Below are 21,054 nucleotides of genomic sequence, written 5' to 3' on the forward strand. Positions count from 1 at the left end.
GGTCTGCTTGGGATCCAGGGTTCCATGTGGCTCAGCCTTCTAAGCCATGTGTGCTCTGAGGTGCCCCCCACCCAAACCCTTTCATTTTGAAATAACTGTAGGTCCACTGAGAAGATGTGGAAGTTGCATGGTGAGCTTGCCCATACCTTTCATGCATTTCCCCCTAGTGTTGACAGCCTCCTTCACTGAGATGCAGTGGCCACAGCCAAAAACTCACATGGTAACCAGCCAATTCTCATTTCCTCTGTTTCTTTTCTGCTCCAGAAGCTACATTGCCTGGGATTCCACACTGCAGTTAGCTGTGTCTAGTTCTTTCCTCTTCACGAGTTGGTGATAGTTCTGTAGTCTTGTCTCTTGTGACTGTGGCTGTACTAATGAGACCACAGCCAGGTGATTTGTAGAACATTTTATTTCGGGGGTGTCTGAGGGCCTCCTGCTGGATTGACATTGCTTTGATAATGTTCTCCCAGAGTGGGCGATGTGTACAGGTACTAAACATGTGTATCTACGAGTGTCCTAGGCCTATGTCCCTTTGCAGTCCTTTAGCTCAGGTGCACAACCCTGCCCCTTTGCCACTTTACTCTCAGGGCAGCAAGGCTTAGGGATGGGGCCATGCTAGCTCCTTGGCTAGCTTCATTCCAGCCTGTGGCCACAGCTCCAATTGGCCAAGGTAGTGACTCAGGTCATTCCAACCGTGCCCTCTGGGGAAGCCTTAAAGGCCACTTTCAGGGTCTCCTTCCCTTGTTGAAGTCAGCTGAGTGCTGCCTTTGTAGGAGCTAGGGGCGAGTCACTGTCTGAGACCTCCTGGGGAGGGGGCAGTGTCCCCCTCCAATAGCCAATAGCCCACAACCTGCCAACAATGTCTGGCATCTCCAGGCCACCCCCACCCCCTGCAGCCTTGTGCATGTGCCAAACCTGGACAAGCTCTAGCCCCAGGAGGGCAGTGGTGGGTTCTGGAAGGAAGAGTGCTTGCAGCTCATTTGTCTGAGCCTCCCGCCCTTGTGGCTGCTCTCTCCTTCTCGAGGTAACTGGAACTGCTTAAAATCAGACTTAGCAGGGCCTGTTATGGTGTCCTGCAATGGGAAGGGAGAGGGGCTAGATATCCACACCACACTGTCTCAAAGAGGTGCTGTCTGAACAGCTGATGTGACAGCCATTTACCAGGCCTGTTTTTGGCCCTGTTACCAACCCGTGGGTGCTGAGGAGCGTGGATAAGCAGGTGAATTTTAAATTAGTTCTCCCATGCTGCTGGAAGCACTCTGTGAATAGCTAAGAGGCAAACTGTTAATCAGGTGTTTTTTAGTTCCCCATTGACTTCATGTGGGCTGCAGGTCCCCATGAGAGTGGCCAGGGTATAGGAAGAGCAAGAATGGACTGTATTACAGGGTAGCCCTCCGTGGCCCCTTGCTGAGAGAGCTCTTCTTGGGGGACAGTGGAAAGGATGGAGCAGTCAGCTTCTAGAGAAATGGAACTGTTCTCAGAGCCTCTAGTCCCAAGAGCTGTGCAGACGGCCCTGGGCCCTGGGACCCCGGGTCCTGGATGCTGGGAAGTCTCCTGGGATGCAGTGGGACTTCCATTTCTTACCAGGATCTGGTTCCTTCTCACCCTTTTAATTCCCCCAGCTCCCTGTTCATGCTGAGTTTCTACCTGTCGTGTTTCCTGCTGCTGGCCTTGGTGGTGTTTGTGTCGGTGATCTATGCCTGTGTGAAGGTGAGTCTCCCTCAACATGCCATCCAGTGGGCTTCCTACAAGTGGCAGAGGCCACTGTCAAGACCTGAGCATCACATTTGGCTCAGATAATGGTCAAGGAAGTATGTGATGCTGGTCCTCATGCTTGACTAGCTCTGATGGCAAGCCTGCCTGGAGACTACACTGTTTTTTTGGCTGCCTCATTTCACCCTTGTTAATCTTTGCAACAAGATTGTCATTGCTGCTCCAGTGTCAGATGGGACAAGAGGGGCTGCTAGCCAGAGCCTGAAACACAGTACTGGGCAGTGAGCATTTGCTAGAGAATGTGTGTGGAGAAAACCTCTAGACAGTAGGGATGAGCCTAGCAGGCAGGTGAGGGATGTGGCCCCAGAGAGGCACAGTGTTATAGATGAGCCAGATAGTGGTCACAAGGAGCCTGGATTCCCGCTGTATACTTCATCTTATATTTCTCTTGGGCATGCTAGCTTCCCTGCCCAAGTTGTGTCTCTACGCAGTACTTGACCATAGGCCATGTGTGTGTCATAGAAAACACCCAGGCTTTTGTTTCCTTTGCCTAGAAATCCTTTGTCCCCTTCCCTTATTTCCATCAGTTAGGAGTCAAGGACTCCCCACCCTCCAAACAGAGCCCTTCATTGATCTGTTTGCTTAGTTGCCTTGTAGTCAAAAGTCTTGGTGAGTGGCTGTCAGGTCTGGTAAGGACCTTAGGTGTCATGTGTGGGTTAGAGGTGGGTCTTGTGAGAGAGGGCTACACGAGAAGATGGTGGTGGCTCACCGTATGGAAAGGTGAGCACCAGGTCTCCTTCCTCCTGCTCTGTGTTCAGTCACCTCCTGCTTTGGCTATGTTGTTGACAAGGCCTCTCAGCCTGTTTGACCCTAACAGATGGCTCACTTTGTTCATCCATGGACATAACAATAAGACACTAATTGTCACAATAAACAAAGGTGGAAGCAACTCAATGTCCATCATCAGATGACAAGAAATAAAATATGGCATGTAGCTGTGATAGAGTAGTGCTTGAGTGCACGGGAGAGCTATAGCCTGTCACGTGTTACAATGTGGTGGATGGACCTTGAGGATACTGCTGAGTGAAGGAAGCCAGGAGAGACTGGTCACAGACTGCATTATTATGCACTTTTCGGAAAGTAGATTAGAGGTGACCCATGCTGGCAGAATGGGCAGTTGTTGCTTAATGGTAATGTTTCTGTATGGAGTGGTGAAAGAATCTTGGCAACAGGTAACAGTAATGGTTACACAGTGTTGGGACTATAATAGATGCCACATTAAAATGGCTAAAATTAGCGAGTTCTATGTTGTGTTTTTGTTACAATGAAAATATAATAGGATTAAGCATTCCTGCATAAGTTTGTGATTCCAGCACTTGTTAGGCTGAGACTGGAGGATAGAGAGTTCAAGGCTAGTCTGAGCTATATAGTGAGAACTTGTCTTAAAAAAATAATTTTAAAGCACACCATAGCTAAAATACTTTTGTTATTTTTTCTTATTTTTTCTAAATCCTAAAGAGAATATATCCTTAAAAAAAAAAAAAAAAAAAAAAAAGCTTGCTTTTTAAAGTGTGTGTCTGTGAGGATGTGGGAGTGTAGAGAGAGTGTAGATGCCTTCAGAGGCCACAAGAGGGCAGTGGATTCCCTGGAGCTGGAGTTACATGTGGTTGTGAGTTGCCCTGTATGGTGTTGGGAGCTGAACTCGATTCCTTTGCCTATCTGTGATGAGGAAATCCCACATGTTATCGTCTGGAACCTATTGCCCCAGGTTAGTGATCACTCAGTTAGGGGGACGGGAATCCTCACCCTGTTCCTGTCGCCTCCCTCCTTCTCCTCTGGTCGGCCATCTTTTCCTCCCATTCTGCAGAGCAGAAGCCAACAGGGGAAAATGATTTCCATTACGAACTATTTCCACTTAATTCTTCTTCCCTCTTTTACTCTGTGTGCTAAAAGCTGATTGTATACGTGTTAGAGAGCCAGACAAGAGAATTGGGGTTCAAAGCCATCCTTGGTGAGTTTGAGGTTAGCTTGAGCTACATGAGGTCCTGTCTCAGAACAAAATGATGTAAATGGATTGTTTACCTTCAGTCAGATACATAGCAGGCAACATTGACTGCTTCCCCCGAATGCTGACCATCTTACCACTGAGTCCCTGGAAGGCTGGTTGGGGTAGGAAGGACTAAAACTGTTACCGCATCACCTTGTCTGGTATTAACCGGAAGCTGACAGTCCCTCTGTTTTCCCTTGAAAAGCATTCTTCTTTTCCTAGAATGCATAAATTTCCTCCATCTTATTTCCAGTTTTCGAGAGGGCCCAGTGTTCAGATACAGTAATTCCTCATTTACTCTGGGCACAGACTCTCCAGTGAGCCAAAGCTAGGCAGTTTCTTTACTTCATTTGCTTTTCCATCACCCACAGACAGCTCAGGTTTCTGTCTTTAACTTGTCTGTCCTTTGTCCTCTTTGCCAAGAGATGCCCAAGGACAGACCGGATAGATTGGTCGCCTTCCCTGGGTGCTAGGGTTTCCCTTCTCTGGCTGATCTTCCGCCTTGGGCCAGTTCATCTTCCCATCGTCTACCTGGTACCATACACACACAGCCTTCTTAGGAAGGTGGACTTAGTGCTGGGCTCTTCATCTTGCCCCAGATCTGGTCTCACTTCTTAGCGTGTCAGTCTCCTTTCGGTCCCCACAGCCCCAGTATGCCTCACCAGGTCTGTTTTCTGCTGCTAATATTATAGAGGGCAAATCAGCATGTAGTCTTCCTGCCACCCTTGGGGGTTCTGCTACTCTTCTTGGAAGAAATCATACTAGGCCCTCTCCACTATCACATGACATCTCAGACTGAGAGAATCTCAGCACGGAGGACCCCAAGCAGTGGGAACCCTGCCACCTTGCTGAGGTCAAAATCCCTTCTCTGAACTCTGCAAGAAAAGCCAACAGATCTTGGTCACCTCCAGGGACACACACTTCCCCATGTGTCTTGGGTGCAGCCCCCTTCCTTCTGTGCGGGCTCCAGCTGCTCCATCAATGCCTTCCTCGTAGCCTGTTGTTTTCTGAAACTGCGCAGTCCTGTGCTGAGCAGTGGGAAAGAATAGCAGCCCCCTTTCTCCCACACCTGTTGTTCTGCTTTCTCGTGGCACCTCAGCACAGCTTTCCTGCAGAAGGCTGGCGTCTGCCAGCAGGACAGAGGCCAGCAGGACCACCCCGCTATGCAGCCGAGTCTTGTTTAATTTATTGTCAACATGATACAAGCTAGTTTGTCTGAGAAGAACAACTACAGTTAAGAAAATACTTCCTCTAGGCCAGCCTGTGGAACATTCTCCTGATGGATGATTGATGTGGGTGTACCCAGGCCACTGTGGGCAGTACCGCCCCTGGGCAGGTCATCCTGGATGGTATAGGGAAGCAGGCTGAGGAAGCCACAGAGAGCAAACCAGTAAGCAGCACCCCTCCATGGCCTCTGCATCAGTTCCTGCCTCCAGGTCCCTGTCTCCCGTGAGTTCCTGCCCTGACTCCCCTCAGTGATGGACTAGGCTGTAATATGAACTAAAGCCTTCCTCCCAGGTTGCTCTTTGTCATGGGGTTTATCAAGGTAATAGAAATCTGACTGCAGCCCGGGCAATGTACAGGGCTTCAGCAGCAGCCCCCAGCCCAACTGCCACTTCCCTGAGGTTCAGGAGATGCTGGCCAGGATGGGGGCAGGGATGGATGGGGGCTGCAGCAGAAAGGGACTTTGTCACTGTAGCTGCCCCACAGTTCTACCACCTTCCCAAACAGAGCCAGCACCCAAGAAGCAAGTGTTCAAATGTGTGAGCCGGTGAGGGACAGTTCTCATGCAAAACACATGTAAGAGCCCACAAAGCATTTTCAAATGAGCCTCCAGCCTCTCTGTGAGACAGCAGTCCCTGTTTGCTGATAAGGAAACTAAAGCTCAGAGCAGTTAATGGTGCCCCCAGAATTACACGGCTCCTAAAGGAATAAGATTAGAAAAATGAAAGCCGTATGAAGATGTCAAGACACAGACCATACAATTTACCTATGTGAAGGTGGATGAATTGTTAATCCCCTAGTCTTTGTGGCATTAGTGTATGCATCTCCTGGTGCTGATTCTAGAATGCTGCCATTATCAAAGAAACCTCACATTCATTTTCCTCCTTGTGCCCCTCCCTACACAGTCCCTGCTAACCATTAGTCCACCCCGAGTTTGCATAGTCTCCACCTCAAATACAAATGGTTCTTACAGTATATTGCCTTTTGAGACTGGCTTCTTTCACTTAGCATAATAGTTGGAGGTTCCCCTATGTCATAGCACCACCACTCCATTCTGTCTCGAGGCTCAGCGCATGCAGTGTTACTACAGTGTATTTTGTTTATCACCTGCCTGCTTTTTCCCTCTCCACCTTATGAGCAATGCTGCGGTGAACTTGGATATTCAAATGTCTGCTCAGTTCCCCACTTTCAGTAATTTTGTATATAAACCTAGGGGTGGAAATGCTGAATATGATACTTTTACTTAATTTTTAAGAAACCATTGCATCACAGCCCACCTACAGCAGTAGCATTATTTGATCTTTCCAGCAGCAGGACATGGGTGTTCTGAGTTCCCCACATCTTTGTTAGTACTCATTTTGCTTTCTTGAACATGTATTTTCTCCAAAAAATCTTTTAATTGATGAGATCTAATTTATCTGTGTGTGTTTTTCTTTTCTTTGTTCAGGGGGTGTCAACTTCTGAAGTCAACTTCAAATGTTCCTCAGTGCTAGGTAACTGATAGATCTTGTGGCCTGGCACACTCTGTTGAAATATTCAGGGATACCGAGGGCCTATGGATAGATGGAGAAAGGCCTTTGCCTACTTTCCTTAAGCAAAAGATCTGAGGTGCCAAAACAAGCAGACAGACAGACACAGGCAGGCATTCTTCATAAGGAATAGACAAGCCCAGAACACAGGCTTCTTGCCTCCTCTCTCATGGCCCTCTGCCCCCGCCACCCTCTGTCCTTGGGGTTTCCAAGGACACTTGCACTCTTGGCAGCGGACAGGCCTCATCAGGATGAGCTGAGGCCATAGTTAGAGGAGCTCAGGTCCCCTGCTTTGCTTTGTCGACATCTTTGTCAGCCTAGGTTGTGCAGCAGATGAGGAGGGTGTGGTATATGATGCCAGTCAAGTGTGTCTGATTTGGTGACAGAATGGGCTTAGCAGGCTGTCATTGGATTACTAAAAGCACAGAGGCTCTTGGAGCCGACATATGGTTGTCTTACTAGGGAAGATATAGGAGGAACTGGAGAAGCCAAATGGCAGCTCCATGGAACCTTCATGCTGTAGAAAATTCTTGCCCAAAGTCGTCTTCAAGCTTCCAAATGCTCGCCCAGTACCCTCTTCAAGTCCCCTTCCCTCCTGTTTCCAGGCCCCTCTCTGAATCCCCATTCCTTTCAAGGAGCCTCCCATGGGGGCCTCATCTCCCCAACCCCAACTCAACCATCCACTGATCCCTGGTTGGACCCCAAGGCCCAGGCTCCTACCATAAGTGACTGGCTTTCCTTCCTGGTCAGGATATCATTTCCTTCACCCTGCCTCTGTCACCCGTGGGCTGGACTTCATGGACAGTCCCCTGCCCTGGCCAGTGCTGAGATCTGCTGCTGGTGGTGTGACACAGCAAGCGGTGGTGTGAGGCTGGGGCTCTACAGCTCTGGGGGGAGGGGTGTGTGACTCAGGAAAGCCTGGAGAGCTATGCCAGGGCCTGGTTGTGTCCTCTAAGCTCCATGGCTATCTGAAGGGTCTTGACTGAATTCTGCCTTATGTCTTCCTCCCTTCCTGTCCCAGCTCTTCCCCACTCCCCTGCAGACACTCTCCAGGAAGATCGTGCGATCCAAGACAAATAGCACCATGGTTGGGGTGTTCACCATCACCCTGGTGTTCCTCTCCGCCTTTGTCAACATGGTGAGTACCTCCATAGCCTCCAGGTGCCTCCCTAGTTCTGTGGGTTCAAACCAGTGGGGCCCCATGGCTGACAAGCATAGCCAGGCAACATTTCTCTGGAAGTTAATGTCCCACCTCAGCCTGGGGTCTAATTTGACTGTCATTAGCATCTCTCACAGGCTTTCAGTTCCTTGTTTTTGAACTAGAAGTAGCACAGGGAATGTCCCAAGCACAGATTGCAAGGTCCCTCTTCCTGCCTTGGGAGGGTACATTAGTGTGCCATGTCTGTAGCCAAAGCAAGGCTTTCCTTCAGGTGCCTCTCTTGTTCCTGGTGTGTGTGTGTGTAGTGCTGCTCCTGAGACAGGGGGATCTGGCACTACCCACAATCCTGTGGGATGGGCCTCCCTAGCCTGGCTGGTAGGGGCTGATCAGCCTTGATACCCTCTTCCCCACCCTAGTTCATGTGCAACTCTAAGAACCTGGTGGGCTGCCTGGCGGAGGAGCACAACATCACGGTGAACCAGGTCAACGCATGTCATGTGATGGAGTCGACCTTCAACTATAGCCTGGGTGATGAGCAGGGCTTCTGTGGCAGCCCCCAGCCCAACTGCAACTTCCCAGAGGTTCGAGAGTTGGGGACAGGGTGTGGGGACGGCAGCAGAGGTAGATGTTCTGCCCTTCCCCACTTTGCCCCACGGCTCTGGCAAGGTTGTAGCCACAAAGGCACCTTCTCCCAGTCCTTTCCACACGCCAGCAGCCTCCTTATTACAAAGACAGTGTTCACAGAATAGCTGAAGTATAGGCATTGCTTGCCCTGTACCAGGTACTGACTGGGTGGTAAGGGCCTTCCCTCTACAGGATGGGTAGCTGGGACCCCAATACTTTATTATCTGTGCATGCTCTTCTGCTTTCTCCTCTAATACTGGTGGTGACTTTAGGCTGCTCCACAGCCCATCTAATAATTACCAGGGACCTCCTTTATAGTACCTCAGTTGTCTCTTGAAAGCTCTTGAAAGTGGGGCTGCCCACAGCTACTCACGACTGTCTGGCTACAGCCCAGAGGCAGAGACATTGTGGAAACAGTAAGAGTGGAGAAAACTCGGAAGTAATGGTCCTGAATGTAAAGAACCAGAGAATAGATGCTGAACTAGCACCAGGAGATGAAAGACAGAGGAGGGCTCCCAGGATCGGCTGGCACTGTCCTTCAGCCAGCAAGGACATAGGCTCCAAGGTGCAGGGCCCCGATGTTCTCTCTTGGGAAGCCTCAATTAGAGCCAATGTATTTGGGCTGCAGAAGCTCTCAGATTTTAGGAGGTTGTCTCACACATGGCCAGAGGAGTTTGGGCAGAATATGATGGCAAAACTGCTGTATCTGCACTCACACGTGTCAACAGTCACAGGAAGCAGAATGAGGATGGCACTTCCTGTCGTATCTGTAGGTAGGCTAGTTCAGGTGTCCCCTCAGCTGGGTGAGTCCGTGTCAGAGCTGCGGCTCAGAGTGGGCCCTTGATCTCTGCAGTTGCTGCTGCTGCCAGGCCCAGCACCATCAGTGTCCATAGATGAGGACTCACGATAGGGAGCTTTGCTGATGGGGAAACTGAGGCTCAGATGAGTCAGGTCAGCCTGAGCTTGGAGCTGTGCCAGTGACCTGCTGACCTTCACCACCTTGCCAGTCCACTTCACCCTGGAGCCCATCTCCAGCTTCCTAGACAAGCTCTTGACAGTTCCTCTCGCCTGCTGGCTGGCTTCTATCAGCAGGACTGTTCCCAAACAATGCTCTCACTCCCAGCCCCACTCCCTGGTCAGGCGTGGGGGGGGCAGTAAGGACCGGGGCAGGGCTGGGATCTGATGCGCCCTCTCTCTGCAGTACTTCACCTACAGTGTGCTGCTCAGCCTGCTGGCCTGCTCCGTGTTCCTACAGATCAGCTGCATCGGGAAGCTGGTGCTCATGTTGGCCATCGAGCTCATCTACGTGCTCATCGTTGAGGTGCCTGGTGTCACACTCTTTGACAACGCTGACCTTCTGGTCACCGCCAATGCCATGTATGCCCCATCTTCTTTGCTCTGAATCTGGGGAGAGTCCAGGGTGGCACAGATGGCAGGAGCCTGGGTCCTGACAGCACAGGGAACCTGCAAGGAAAAGTGTCTTCCTTCTCCAGGCCTGGTTACTGGAGCAAAGCACACAGGTCATAGGGTCTTGTGTTCCCCCTTCCTCCCTTCCCATGTTGGGGACACCACAGGTGATCAGGCTACACTCTTTCTGTCTGTAGTGCTCACCTCAGGCATGGGGCAGGGTCAGCTGCTGCTGGAGCTGAGGAAGGCCAGGGATTCTTAGTTCATCTACTCAGCTGTTCCTTCATTATTGAGGGCCTCTGATGAGCAGATCCCAAGCCAGGCAGGGATGGACAGGACAGAACAGGCAACCCAACAGAAGTGTTCTTGTCTTGTGACAAGAGCAACCCATGAGAAAATTGAAGCTGGATGTCAGAGTCAAACAAGAACTTCTGGCGGCTGTGTGGGCAGATGACAGGAAGACATTCTGTCAGGAATGGGTACTGGAAGCTGGCTGTGAACCCCCAATCCTCCTGCCCCCATCTGGCTAGGAGCCAAGGCCTGGAAGACCCTCCCTCTCCCAGCCTCTTCTCTCCCTCTGCTGCTGGTAGAAGTAGACAGTGGAAACCTTTACTGTCCAGCGACCCTAGTTTGACTCCAGGCAGTGCTACATAGTAAATATAATTTACATTTTTTTCCAGGAGCTGTAATTTAAAAGGCAAAAAAGTATGGTAGCTTTTTATTATGGTGCTAGGGATTGAACCTTGTATATAATAGACAAGTGTTCTACCACTGAGCAATGCCTCAAACCAAAGGCGCAATTAATCTTACTAACAATTTTATGTAGCACTATGTATCTTTAAACCATCATATTTTGTACAATCAATTGTTAGTTATTAGAAAACTATTTTACATGTCCCCCAATATATTTAGAGTATATTTACATCTTTAACTTGCTCTCCCCTTTTCTCAAGGCCTAGTAGCTACTTGTGGCCAGCAGTTGCCATCTGGGATGGTGTAGGAGCAGGGTTCCCTCCACTCCCTCCAGATGGCAGCACAGGGCTGAGACAGACAGGTGAATAGGTGGATATGGGATAGGAACAAATAGGGTCTCAGGTAAGAACTGTGCAACCTTGGTCATGGTGACCAGATGATGATGCCTAAAGTGAGCTTCCTGTAAGCCTTACTGCTCAGAGTGGCCTTGGATGCAGAAGGCCAAGCACAGTAGTAACTAGGGCAACAGAACAGATCTTTAGGGACACACAGAGGCTGGGGATTAGGGGGGCCTGGAGGCTGAGCAGTCTCCCCAACTTTTCTTCACAGAGACTTCAGCAACAACGGGACTTCCCAGTGGTGAGTGACACCCTTCTGTGATAGGGCCCCATCCTCCCCTTGGCAATGAAAATTCATGGGTCATCCCCCTTTCAGTTAGGAGGGGCCTTGTGACAAGACACAGTGAAGGAGGCAGCTGGAAGATGCGAGGAGGCCCTCGGTCCAGGGGCAGCAGGGCCCCTAGACTGTGTTGATTTCCATCCTGGGAGGTTCCCTAAAGGCTCCATGGAAGATTTACCTGGGCTAAGATGATCCCCCAATGGTTGCCTTAAAGCTTTTAGCCTCCACTCAGGAGCCCCGAGCTCAATTCTCTAGTCATAGAGCTGGGAACGGAGCCTGCTTCCCTCCAGGTGCAGGTCAAGCGCCAGCTCTCAGGCAGGTCCTGGATCCAGGAGGGTTAGGCAGGACTCAGTACTAGAATTCAGGGTTTGGGATTTGTGCTCTACATGGAGCAGGCTTAGAATGACCTTTCTGTGAGCATGTGTCAGATTAACAGGAACATGGCTATACAGTGACAGGTGTCTACTTGGGGAGGTCTACTCTATGCCAGGTGCCTCGCGGAGCACACTGTACAGCATCTTTCTCCTTACCGAAGTCTGGGAATGGGAGCATCACCCCATTTTACAGATGAGGACAGGGTCACTAGTCTGGCTTGGTTCCCTTGACCCTGCCCTGCCACTGCTGCTCTGTGTGAGAGCTGAGTTCACCAGACCAGAGGAGCTCACCCAATGACAAGAATATAAGGCTCCAGGGCAGGAGAAACCACTGCCCCCTCTGCAGGGAGGCTTCCTGAAGGAGGTGCCTCAGGCAGCCTGCACAGGAGGGCAGGGGCAGGGGAGCTGTTGTGGGAGGAAGAAGGCTGGGAGATCTTCAGAGCCGACTGACTTACCAGGGTGAGCTCAGGCCTGCTTATTACCTCTCATTGACAGCCCTGAGCATGCCACCAAGGTGGCGCTGAAGGTGGTGACACCGATCGTCATCTCTGTCTTCGTGCTGGCCCTGTATCTGCATGCCCAGCAGGTGGAATCCACTGCTCGCCTTGACTTCCTGTGGAAATTACAGGTGGGTGGCCCCGGACTAGAGCTGCGTGGGGAAGCAGCTGGCGTCACTGTACTCCCTGGAACTTGGTATCCTGCTTTAGCCTCATCCTGTCTGACTGCTGCCCTGTGCTGGCTGGTCTGCTCCTTGCTCTCTGGGGGCCAGGAGACAGAACCTTAATGTGTTCCAGACACACCCAGCTGGACAGTGTCCAGACTGTACACTGGGGTCCAAAGCACCATGTTTCATCAGAAAGAAGTGCAGGCAGGTGTGGCAGGCTGAGCCTCGATGGGCAACAAAGGACCCAGGCACTAGGAGTGGGGCCTGGTCAGGTGTGGATAGGTGAGCATGAAGACTTCTCCATAGGGGAAGGGGCCAAGGCGTGTCAGAGGCTGTGGCAGGAAGCCCATCGAGGTAGTACATACAGGGTGGTGGGTGATCAGGGACTATAGTTCTGACCCTTGCTGGTTTCCTTGTACCTTTCTCAGCCCAGGACAGAAGCCAGTGCTTGGCTCTCCAGGTTTTGTGCCTCCTGCCCAGGGATTGTGTTCACCTGGAGGAAGGGATACCTAGAGGTCAGACGAAGGCTCAGCTTGCTGATGACAGTCCTTGTATCTTGTTATCTGATGGGCCATCTTAGGGCCAGGAGGAAGATCCCAATACGCCATACCAGAGAAAGATGGCTTCCAGGTCAGCTGCCTAGATCTTTGATCCCAGCCCCTCCCACATGCCTATAATCGCAGTACTTGGGAGGCAGAGACAGGAGGATTGCCGCAGCTGTTAGGTCAGCCTGGTCCATATAGCAAGTACTAATGGGCCAGTCTACGTGACCGGATCTGTTCTCAAGTTGCTCTCTCACCTACAAGAGAGAGATGTTAGCTATGATGCTCTGCGTCTGTCCTCCCTTTTCAGGTGGCCTTATACTATAAGGAGTCATCCCCAGCCATTAATCTACTTCTTTATCTACTTGTTGATATCACCAGTTCACTGTTCCTTAAGCCCATGAACCATGATCTGCCCCGTGCTATTAATTTATGCTCCCATCACTTTAGATTTGGCTAGTACTTATTTCTTCAAGCCAGTGGCTGCCATTGGGCGCATCTCCACCATTATTTGAGCATTCCCTTCCTTCCTGGCACAGCAAAATGTACCAGCTTTGTGGGTGTGTCCTGGATTCAGGCCAGGACTCAGTGACCCCTTCAAGGATTTGATTCTTCCTGGTGACAGATGTGAGCACTCAGTGGCTCATCTAGTCCTCTGAGGACACAGCTAGGGAATGTGTATTAGTGGCTATGGAGACAAGAGCCTCTGCGTGCGTGCATATACACCGATTTGAGTACACCACTTCAGTCGTTTGTAGTTCTCAAATCATGGTCTCCTTCCAGGACCCCTCTTTGATCTTGTGCTTCTGGCTTCTTTCAGGCCTCCCCACTCTGCTCGCCAGTGCTACTCTGGCAGCAAACCCCCGCCCTTATCTTTCCCAGTGACTGATGAACTTGGTGGTCTCCCCTCCCCTCCCCTCAAGCTCCCTTTTCTGTCCTTCCCTTAAGTTCCCCTGCTCCCTTGTATTCCACTTCCCTGCCTTTACAGAGGTGGTCACTTTGCTTCCCAGGGTTCTGATGGCTATGCACTGGGATGGAGGGCACTGACTCCAGTCCCCCTTGCTTGTGTGAGTAGAGTGGCTTGTCCCTGTTACCAGCCTATGTTACTTCTTTCCCCTGAAGCTGACCAGAAGACTTTCTTTCTATCTCCTATTCTTCTGTCCTTCGGGGAGCTGGGAGGACAATGGGCAGCAAATGACAATAGAAGCATGCAAGCAGCAGGCCTTGCAAGGAAGAAGTGTCACTCTCCACCCTTTCACTGCCCTCCTCTGCCTTTACACCTGTCTGCAGCTGTGATGGGAAAGCATGTACCAAGAACTGGCTCAGAGGCAGGTGCAGGTGGCTGCTGTTCTTGGGGAGAAACATGGGCCAAGTACCTATCTCATAGGCACGTTAAGTCACCAGGCTAAAGACTAGGCAGGAAGTCAGTGCACACTGCTGACTTACCCAGCAGCTCAGGGTGGTGGAAGTAGGGATGGAGGTGCACAGCGGTCCCTGGGTCTCGTCTTGGTGTAGCCTGAGTTCTCCCAGCCATGATCCCAGTGGTTCTAAAAGTCACCCAGCTGTACAGATGAGATCCTCTTACCTGGGGTTCTCAGGCCTTCTGCTTTGAGACTCTCCATGCCTTCTGGTTTCGGGTCCTGTAGCCTTGGGAAGTGGTGCTAGATCTGTGTCTTGGACAGCCACTGTCCACAGGGAAGAGCAGGATCTTAAGATACAACTGTGGCCCAGCTGTATAATCTGGTTGTGCTGAAATATCTTTTTGTATTGTAAAGCTCAGAGACAATGGGTAGGTCTCTTAAACATCCCTGCTATTGATACTTTCTCTGCCAGCCCACATAGCCACTCCCAGGAAGGGGACCGTTTGTCTGCCATCAGGGTGGAGGATACAGCTGACTCCACTCTGTGATCCCAGTGTGCCACTCTGGTCACTCCTTACCACACCTCTGTGTGTAACTGCTTCTCTTCAGCCTCATGTGAGCCAGCATTACCTTCATGCAAGAGCTCTGTACTGGAAGATGAGTGGCCACAAACTATCTGTGCAGACCGAGGACCCAAACTGGGGGAACCACAGTTAGTGAGGTGATATCCCCCCCACCCCATGGCTGACAATTCCCCCTGGCCTGCTGGCCTCCTCTAATGGGAAGCAGATATGGGCAGGGCCTGGGCCAGGTTCCTGAGGGACCAGTCCAGTAGAGATGCTCTGGCAGGCTGCTTTTCTGATTGCATTTCCTAATCTTGAGAAAATGCAGGGTTAGGGTGTGGTGGAGGGCTGTTTGGGGTGTGGATTTGGATCACTGCTCTTCCCAGCTGCCAGTTCCAGTCTTGGAGACCTGCGCTCTCTCTTTGCTCCCCTCCTCCATGTGTTTTGTTTGCCAGAGGCAGTGGGACTGTCAGCTGCTCCTGTCTCTTCCCATGGTCAGGCATGCCGTTTGGAGAACATGAGGAAGCAAAGACTGCACTTACTTGTAGTACTATAGGGCCATTTTGGTCCCCTCTCACTGGGTCCTCTGTCCCCAGGCCACAGAGGAGAAGGAGGAGATGGAGGAGCTGCAGGCCTACAACAGACGCCTGCTGCACAACATTCTGCCCAAGGACGTAGCTGCCCACTTCCTGGCCCGAGAGCGGCGCAATGATGAGCTATACTACCAGTCCTGCGAGTGTGTGGCCGTCATGTTCGCCTCCATTGCCAACTTCTCTGAATTCTATGTGGAGCTAGAGGCTAACAACGAGGGCGTCGAGTGCCTGAGGCTGCTCAATGAGATCATCGCAGATTTTGATGAGGTGCTCCCGGGGCCCCTGACATGTCCCTGCTGTCCCCTTACTCCATCTGGCAGAGGCTCTGATAGCAGGAGCCTGGCTATGTTCCAAGTGCCATCATGGCTCCTGGCACAAATTACAACGAGACAACTTAGGGCTCACACCTTAAGTGTCCTGCCTAAGGTCACTATGTTGACGTGTGGGAACTGGGGGTTTCGGCCCAGCTTTTTGAACTTGAGCCATTGTGGCCCCAAGGCAGAGATGGCCCAGTGTTTGTCAAAGGCTTTGAGAGCATGAGGGGCCTGGGCAAAGGAAGAAAGCTGCAGGAAAACAAGCCATTATTTCATTTATTCCTTAAACCCTTGCTGAGCACCGTGTGCAAGCCAACAGGGAGGGCGGCATCACATCAGGAGTATTATACAATCCAGAGGGGTGAATATGTATTACTTGAAGGTCTACTGCCCTAGAGCATGCAAGTGATTAGTTAGGTGAAGTTGTCTGTGAGGCTTCCAGAAGCCTGGAAATAGGAAAGGTGACTCACTAAAGTTGAGATTTCCATGAATAAGGGGCACATGGGACTCCCTTGTCAAGGGCATGAGACTTGGTAGTGATTAGTGGCCTTGTCCTCCAAGGCCCTTGGTGTGGATATAGGTAGGTAGGCAGGCCATAGGCCCTGTCTATTGGAGCAGTGTGGAGGCCCATCTCTTCCATGGAGCTTCAGGTACCTTACTCTGAATTGGTGCCCTGGCTGTGTGAGGAGGGGATTTGCAAAACCAGGATTCTGTGTTTCCTTCCACTCCCCACCTCCTTCCTGTGAACCTCAGGCCCAGTATGGGGGGGGGTGACTCAGGTCCGAACCTTCTGTCTAGATCATCAGTGAGGATCGGTTCAGGCAGCTGGAGAAGATCAAGACCATAGGTAGCACCTACATGGCTGCCTCTGGCCTCAACGATTCCACCTATGACAAGGCAGGCAAGACCCACATCAAAGCTCTTGCAGACTTCGCCATGAAGTTGATGGACCAGATGAAGTACATCAACGAGCACTCCTTCAACAACTTCCAGATGAAGATCGGTAAGGAGATGGGGGTGTGGGGAGGGCTTTGTGGGCTCTCCCATGCTCCAGCCCATATCCATGTCTGTCTAGTGGCAGAAGGCCAGTCTTGTATCAGTCTTATTGAGTCAAACCAGATATTGGCTACATGCACAAAAACGTGCATGTTACTAGCATATTTGCAAATGTATAAACATATTGAACATACATTGATAGCAAAAGTGAAATACTTTATGAAAATAATACTGATAAAGTGATTTCAGCTCTTTCTGGAATTTTAAGACAGGAATTCTTGGCAGCCTTCCTACCTCAGCCTCCCAAGTGTTGGGATTATAGATGTGAACTATCATCTTTGGCACATGTTAGCCTTTTAAAGCAGCATAATTATCTCTTGCATGTATGGGTCTTGTCACAGAGTGTGCTTGGTGCCTGGAGAATTTAGAAGATGTCAGATCCCCTGGAACTGGAGTTACAAATGGGTGTGAACTGCCATGTGAGTACTGGAAATTGAACTCCAGTCCTCTGGAAGAGCAGCCAGTGCTTTCTCTCTCCAGCCCCTAAGGCAGAGACTCTTAAAGCAAGTGGGTTGATTACTGCTGAGTTCTCAGAGTGAGCCAAGTGGCTACTCAGAAAGATCTATAGTCCCCACGCTGGGGCAGGCACTAGGGAGGGTGTGATGTGTATCTTCAATTGACTGCATCTGTTTGTCTCCAGTGCTGAAGATTAAACCCAGGGCCTCACATGTTTTTAGACACGTGCTTTACTGAGTTATATACCTTTGGGCTTCATCTTTAGAAAATGTCTTGTGGGATAGCTTTAAGGGAACGTGTGTGTGTGTGTGTGTGTGTGTGTGTGTGTGAGAGTGTCTGTGTGTGCACACATGCAGAGATCAGAGGACAACTTCCAGGAATCAGTTCTCTCCTGCTATGTAGGTCCTGGGGATTAGACTCAAAGCCCCATCCAACCATGTAAGTTTCAACTCTGCAGAAGAGTTGAAAGAACAGTGCAGAGAAAATCCACATCCATCTTTGCACTCACACAGGCCCCCTGTTCCATCCACACTTCTAGAACTGCAGCTCTGAGCGTGCCACTTCCAGAAGGCACAGGGCAGTCGCCTCCACCTCGAAGCTGCACTGTACATACAACAGCAGTTCATTTTGTAAAGGAAGAGTAGTAGAGGCAGTCCTCCCCTCTCTTGAGGTTTGGAGAGGTAGAAATGCTTTCTAAAGAGCCGAGCAGATCTTTATTCTGGTCAAAAGTTTCATGCATTATCAACTCCCTGAGCATGTCTCAAGTCATAAATGATTCAGATGTCAATTTTTTTAAGTAACAGTAATTCACAAAAATACTGGCATTTCAATTCTCAAAATTAGCACATTAAATTGAAATATTGCATCACTAAAAATCAATATTGTGATCATTAATTTCCCCAGGAGACATTTTGTTCTGACCCAAGTGTCAGGAATTAAGCTATCCCTGAATAGGCTGCTTGTTTTGCCCTCTGGGCACAGTGCTTGTGGATTGGGCCTGGCTGCTGAAAGCCAGCCATCTGCTATAGTCAACACACAGCCTGTGTTAGTTTAACTCCACCCTTGGCTTCATGTAATGTCTCTCCAAAAACTCCTCCTCCTCCAGTTCTCTGGATTCTGTGTAGTCTTGTAAATTGTTTCATCAATTGGACTGGGGATGGAATGAGACTCTACCAGTAGGCAGTTAAGCAGTCTTCTATTCCAAAGGCCAAGTCACTGAGCTTAGTGTGGTCAAACTAGCATAGAAATAGCATAAGGGGTTAAAAAGCCACACATGGCCAGACAAGACTAGGACAGGAAAATGGGCTAGGAGCAAGGTCTCAAGGAAAACAATGGTTTAGGGAGAAAGAGTGAGTTCACTATGTCAAGGGAAGATTAAGAAAAGGCATTGGGCAGGTGGAGAGACTGATTAGAGAGCACTTCCAATGTACTCATTTGGGTCCCATCACCTAAGTCCAGTGAGCTCCCCCTAACTCAGCTCCAGGGTATTGAGATGCCCTCATTTTAGCACCTGCAGGTACCCACATGTGTATACACTTAGACATATGAATATATAGTGTGTGTTTAAAAAGAGGACTATGCTGGACTCACTGGAGACCTTGAAGAGGGCACACATGGCAATGGACTTGGAAGGGTTGAGGTAAGGACACTGTACCAGTGGATGTGTGCACAGATCCCTGCTTTCTTGAGCTAACAAGAAGGGATAGTGCAGAGAAATACAAGACTGAGGAATGAAGCTTGGCCTCAGGCCAGCAGGGGTCAGGAGCTCCTGTGATGTGCCAGGAAATGGATGCTAGCAACCACAAGCAATGTATGTGTGAATCTTAAGCTGATACGTATGGCTAATTTCTGTCCACACAGGGCTCAATATTGGACCCGTTGTGGCTGGGGTCATTGGGGCTCGCAAGCCTCAGTATGACATCTGGGGCAATACAGTAAATGTGGCCAGCCGTATGGACAGCACTGGGGTGCCTGACCGCATCCAGGTGAGTGCAAACCCAGCTACCACTCACAGCATCCACATGAAGGTCCTCTGTTGGCAGGAGTTTTTCACTGCAGGCCACACGGTTCAGTTTCTCTTCAGATCCAAGAGGTTTGGCAAATAGGGATGGGTCAGAACTTCAGTACCTTGGACAGAGCCCTAGGCCTGTGTAGAGCTCAATCCAGCGGACAGCTGCTGGGGGGGGGGGGGGCTGGTCACCCAGTAGAGTTTGCAGGTTTCCAGGCCTGGGGAGCATGTTGGTGTCTCTACAGCTCCAGCATCATGGGACATGGGAATTACTTTCCCTTTCTCCATGCTTTGCAAGTTGGTGTTTGTAATCCCAGGACCTGCAGCTCTTTAGTCCCTTCCTTCACTTTTTTCAGACTTGTGGTTCTTCTTGTTCCATTCTGATACACGATGTATCTCCACACACCTGAAGGTTCTGGTGCGCTGTGGGAAGTCAGCTTCCCTGGCCTGTTCTTACAGGTACTAACTGTACCATTTCAATGATACTTTTTTGACATTGCACTACTTGAATGTCCCCTCATTTGCCCTGCCCAATGGCATTATTGGGTGCTGTCCAAGGTGCCAGGCCTTTCCCTCCTTCCACTCTTGTGCCAAGGAGAGGAGGTAAATAGAGTGTCTAGCTCCCCACTGGGCCCAGTTTAAGACTGTCAGCAGCCCATCTTAGCCTTGCCATGTGGGTTTACTCAGCAGTGCCCAGCAGCTTCATGGCGACACTGCCATCCTTTACTCCTATCACCCACAGAACAATATAACTGATGAAGCCCCAGTGAGTTTTCTTTGTCTGCAGAGCCAAGACAGGCCTGAGCTCTGGAATGGCTCTACCATTGGGTAACTGTAACCACAGGCAGGCAATGTACATTTCCTGAGCCTTAGGCATGGGATAATAGTTTCCTATAGAGAGATGAAAAGGGACAGGAAGCGGCTCTCTGTTCTGTAATGCAGCCATTCTTTAGGCCAGGCCCAAGTCCGGCCACTGGCGATGTCTGTCGAGTCCCTGGGACTTTGCTTCTCTGGAAGACACAGTTTATGAACCCCAGCCCAGGCTCCAAGTAGAACCTTATGTGGGGACACAGGGAAGTGAAGTGCTGACCAACAATTACCACCACTCTTTTTCTAAAAGCAGTTCCCTGGATGAGCCCTTCCTGCCCCTGAGAGGCAGCATGGCATAGGCACACAGAGGTAGATGGGCCCCCAGCAGCTCATGGATAACGTCACTGACAGCCTGTCCTCTCTCTTTCTCAGGTCACTACAGACATGTACCAGGTGCTGGCCGCCAACACATACCAGCTGGAGTGTCGGGGTGTGGTCAAGGTCAAGGGCAAGGGTGAGATGATGACCTACTTCCTCAATGGAGGGCCTCCCCTCAGTTAGCAGATGCCAGCTAGAGGTGCCAACACCATGGCCTCCAGAGGAATGGAATAGCTTCTTTGTGCAACATGGGCAGATGGGGCCTGTGCTCCAGTCTCACAGCTGTGCTGGTAAAATTTCCACTTTGACTCAGAAGCAACTTCTGCCTTTGCTGGTGGGCATGGCCTTTGGCCTAGGCCCAGGGTGCCAGCGTCCTGCGAGCACCAAGCTGACCAAAGATGTTTCCCTTGGCAGAAGATTCCGCTAGACTCGAGTTGAGCCTTGAGTTTTCTGACAGGTGCTGCTGCTGCATGATGGAGGTGCCTGGAGCCTTCATTGGTGGTACAGCATGGCGCACAGTGGCTGGCCTGAAGAGAGGCCTTAGCCACGATGGGTAGGTAGGCGGGCTGGAAGCTGACCTGGGGGCGTCCAGGTATCTCTAGGGTCTGCTTTCCTGTTGTGGAGAGGCCATGCCCCCTGGTGGTGTTTGGGGGGGCAGGAATCAGGTGTGGCCTATGCCATCCTCTGTCCACACCTCAATGCTAACTGACAGTGCCCTGTAAGGGAAAACAGGACTGTTGACAAGGGGGAGGAGGCAAGAGGACACCAAGCAAGGAGCAGTGGCTCTGAGCAAAAGAAAATATTTATTAAATAAAACAAAACAAGTTTTCTGTGCCCTTCTTTAGACTATGCTATTTGTAT

At 50.5% G+C, this 21,054-nt stretch overlaps 2 protein-coding genes across 2 annotated transcripts in view; one reads left to right on the forward strand and one right to left on the reverse strand.

Annotated features, from left to right (window-relative positions):
- Positions 1-21,027, forward strand: part of Adcy5 (adenylate cyclase 5) — a 143,125-nt gene extending 122,098 nt beyond the window's left edge. Inside the window, exons 12-21 of the mRNA XM_051191398.1 lie at positions 1,623-1,710; positions 7,535-7,651; positions 8,089-8,253; positions 9,498-9,673; positions 11,006-11,035; positions 11,944-12,076; positions 15,175-15,438; positions 16,284-16,488; positions 18,858-18,982; positions 20,248-21,027. Coding sequence (XP_051047355.1) covers positions 1,623-1,710; positions 7,535-7,651; positions 8,089-8,253; positions 9,498-9,673; positions 11,006-11,035; positions 11,944-12,076; positions 15,175-15,438; positions 16,284-16,488; positions 18,858-18,982; positions 20,248-20,376 — 1,432 coding nt within the window. The 3' untranslated portion in view covers positions 20,377-21,027. The remainder of the gene's footprint in view (positions 1-1,622; positions 1,711-7,534; positions 7,652-8,088; positions 8,254-9,497; positions 9,674-11,005; positions 11,036-11,943; positions 12,077-15,174; positions 15,439-16,283; positions 16,489-18,857; positions 18,983-20,247) is intronic.
- The window catches only part of Dtx3l (deltex E3 ubiquitin ligase 3L), a 795,722-nt gene that overhangs the window by 206,093 nt on the left and 568,575 nt on the right, over positions 1-21,054 (reverse strand). The gene's annotated exons all lie outside the window — the stretch shown is intronic.

The sequence above is a fragment of the Phodopus roborovskii genome, unplaced genomic scaffold, assembly GCF_943737965.1.
Source record: "Phodopus roborovskii unplaced genomic scaffold, PHOROB, whole genome shotgun sequence".
Taxonomy (NCBI): Eukaryota; Metazoa; Chordata; class Mammalia; order Rodentia; family Cricetidae; genus Phodopus; species Phodopus roborovskii.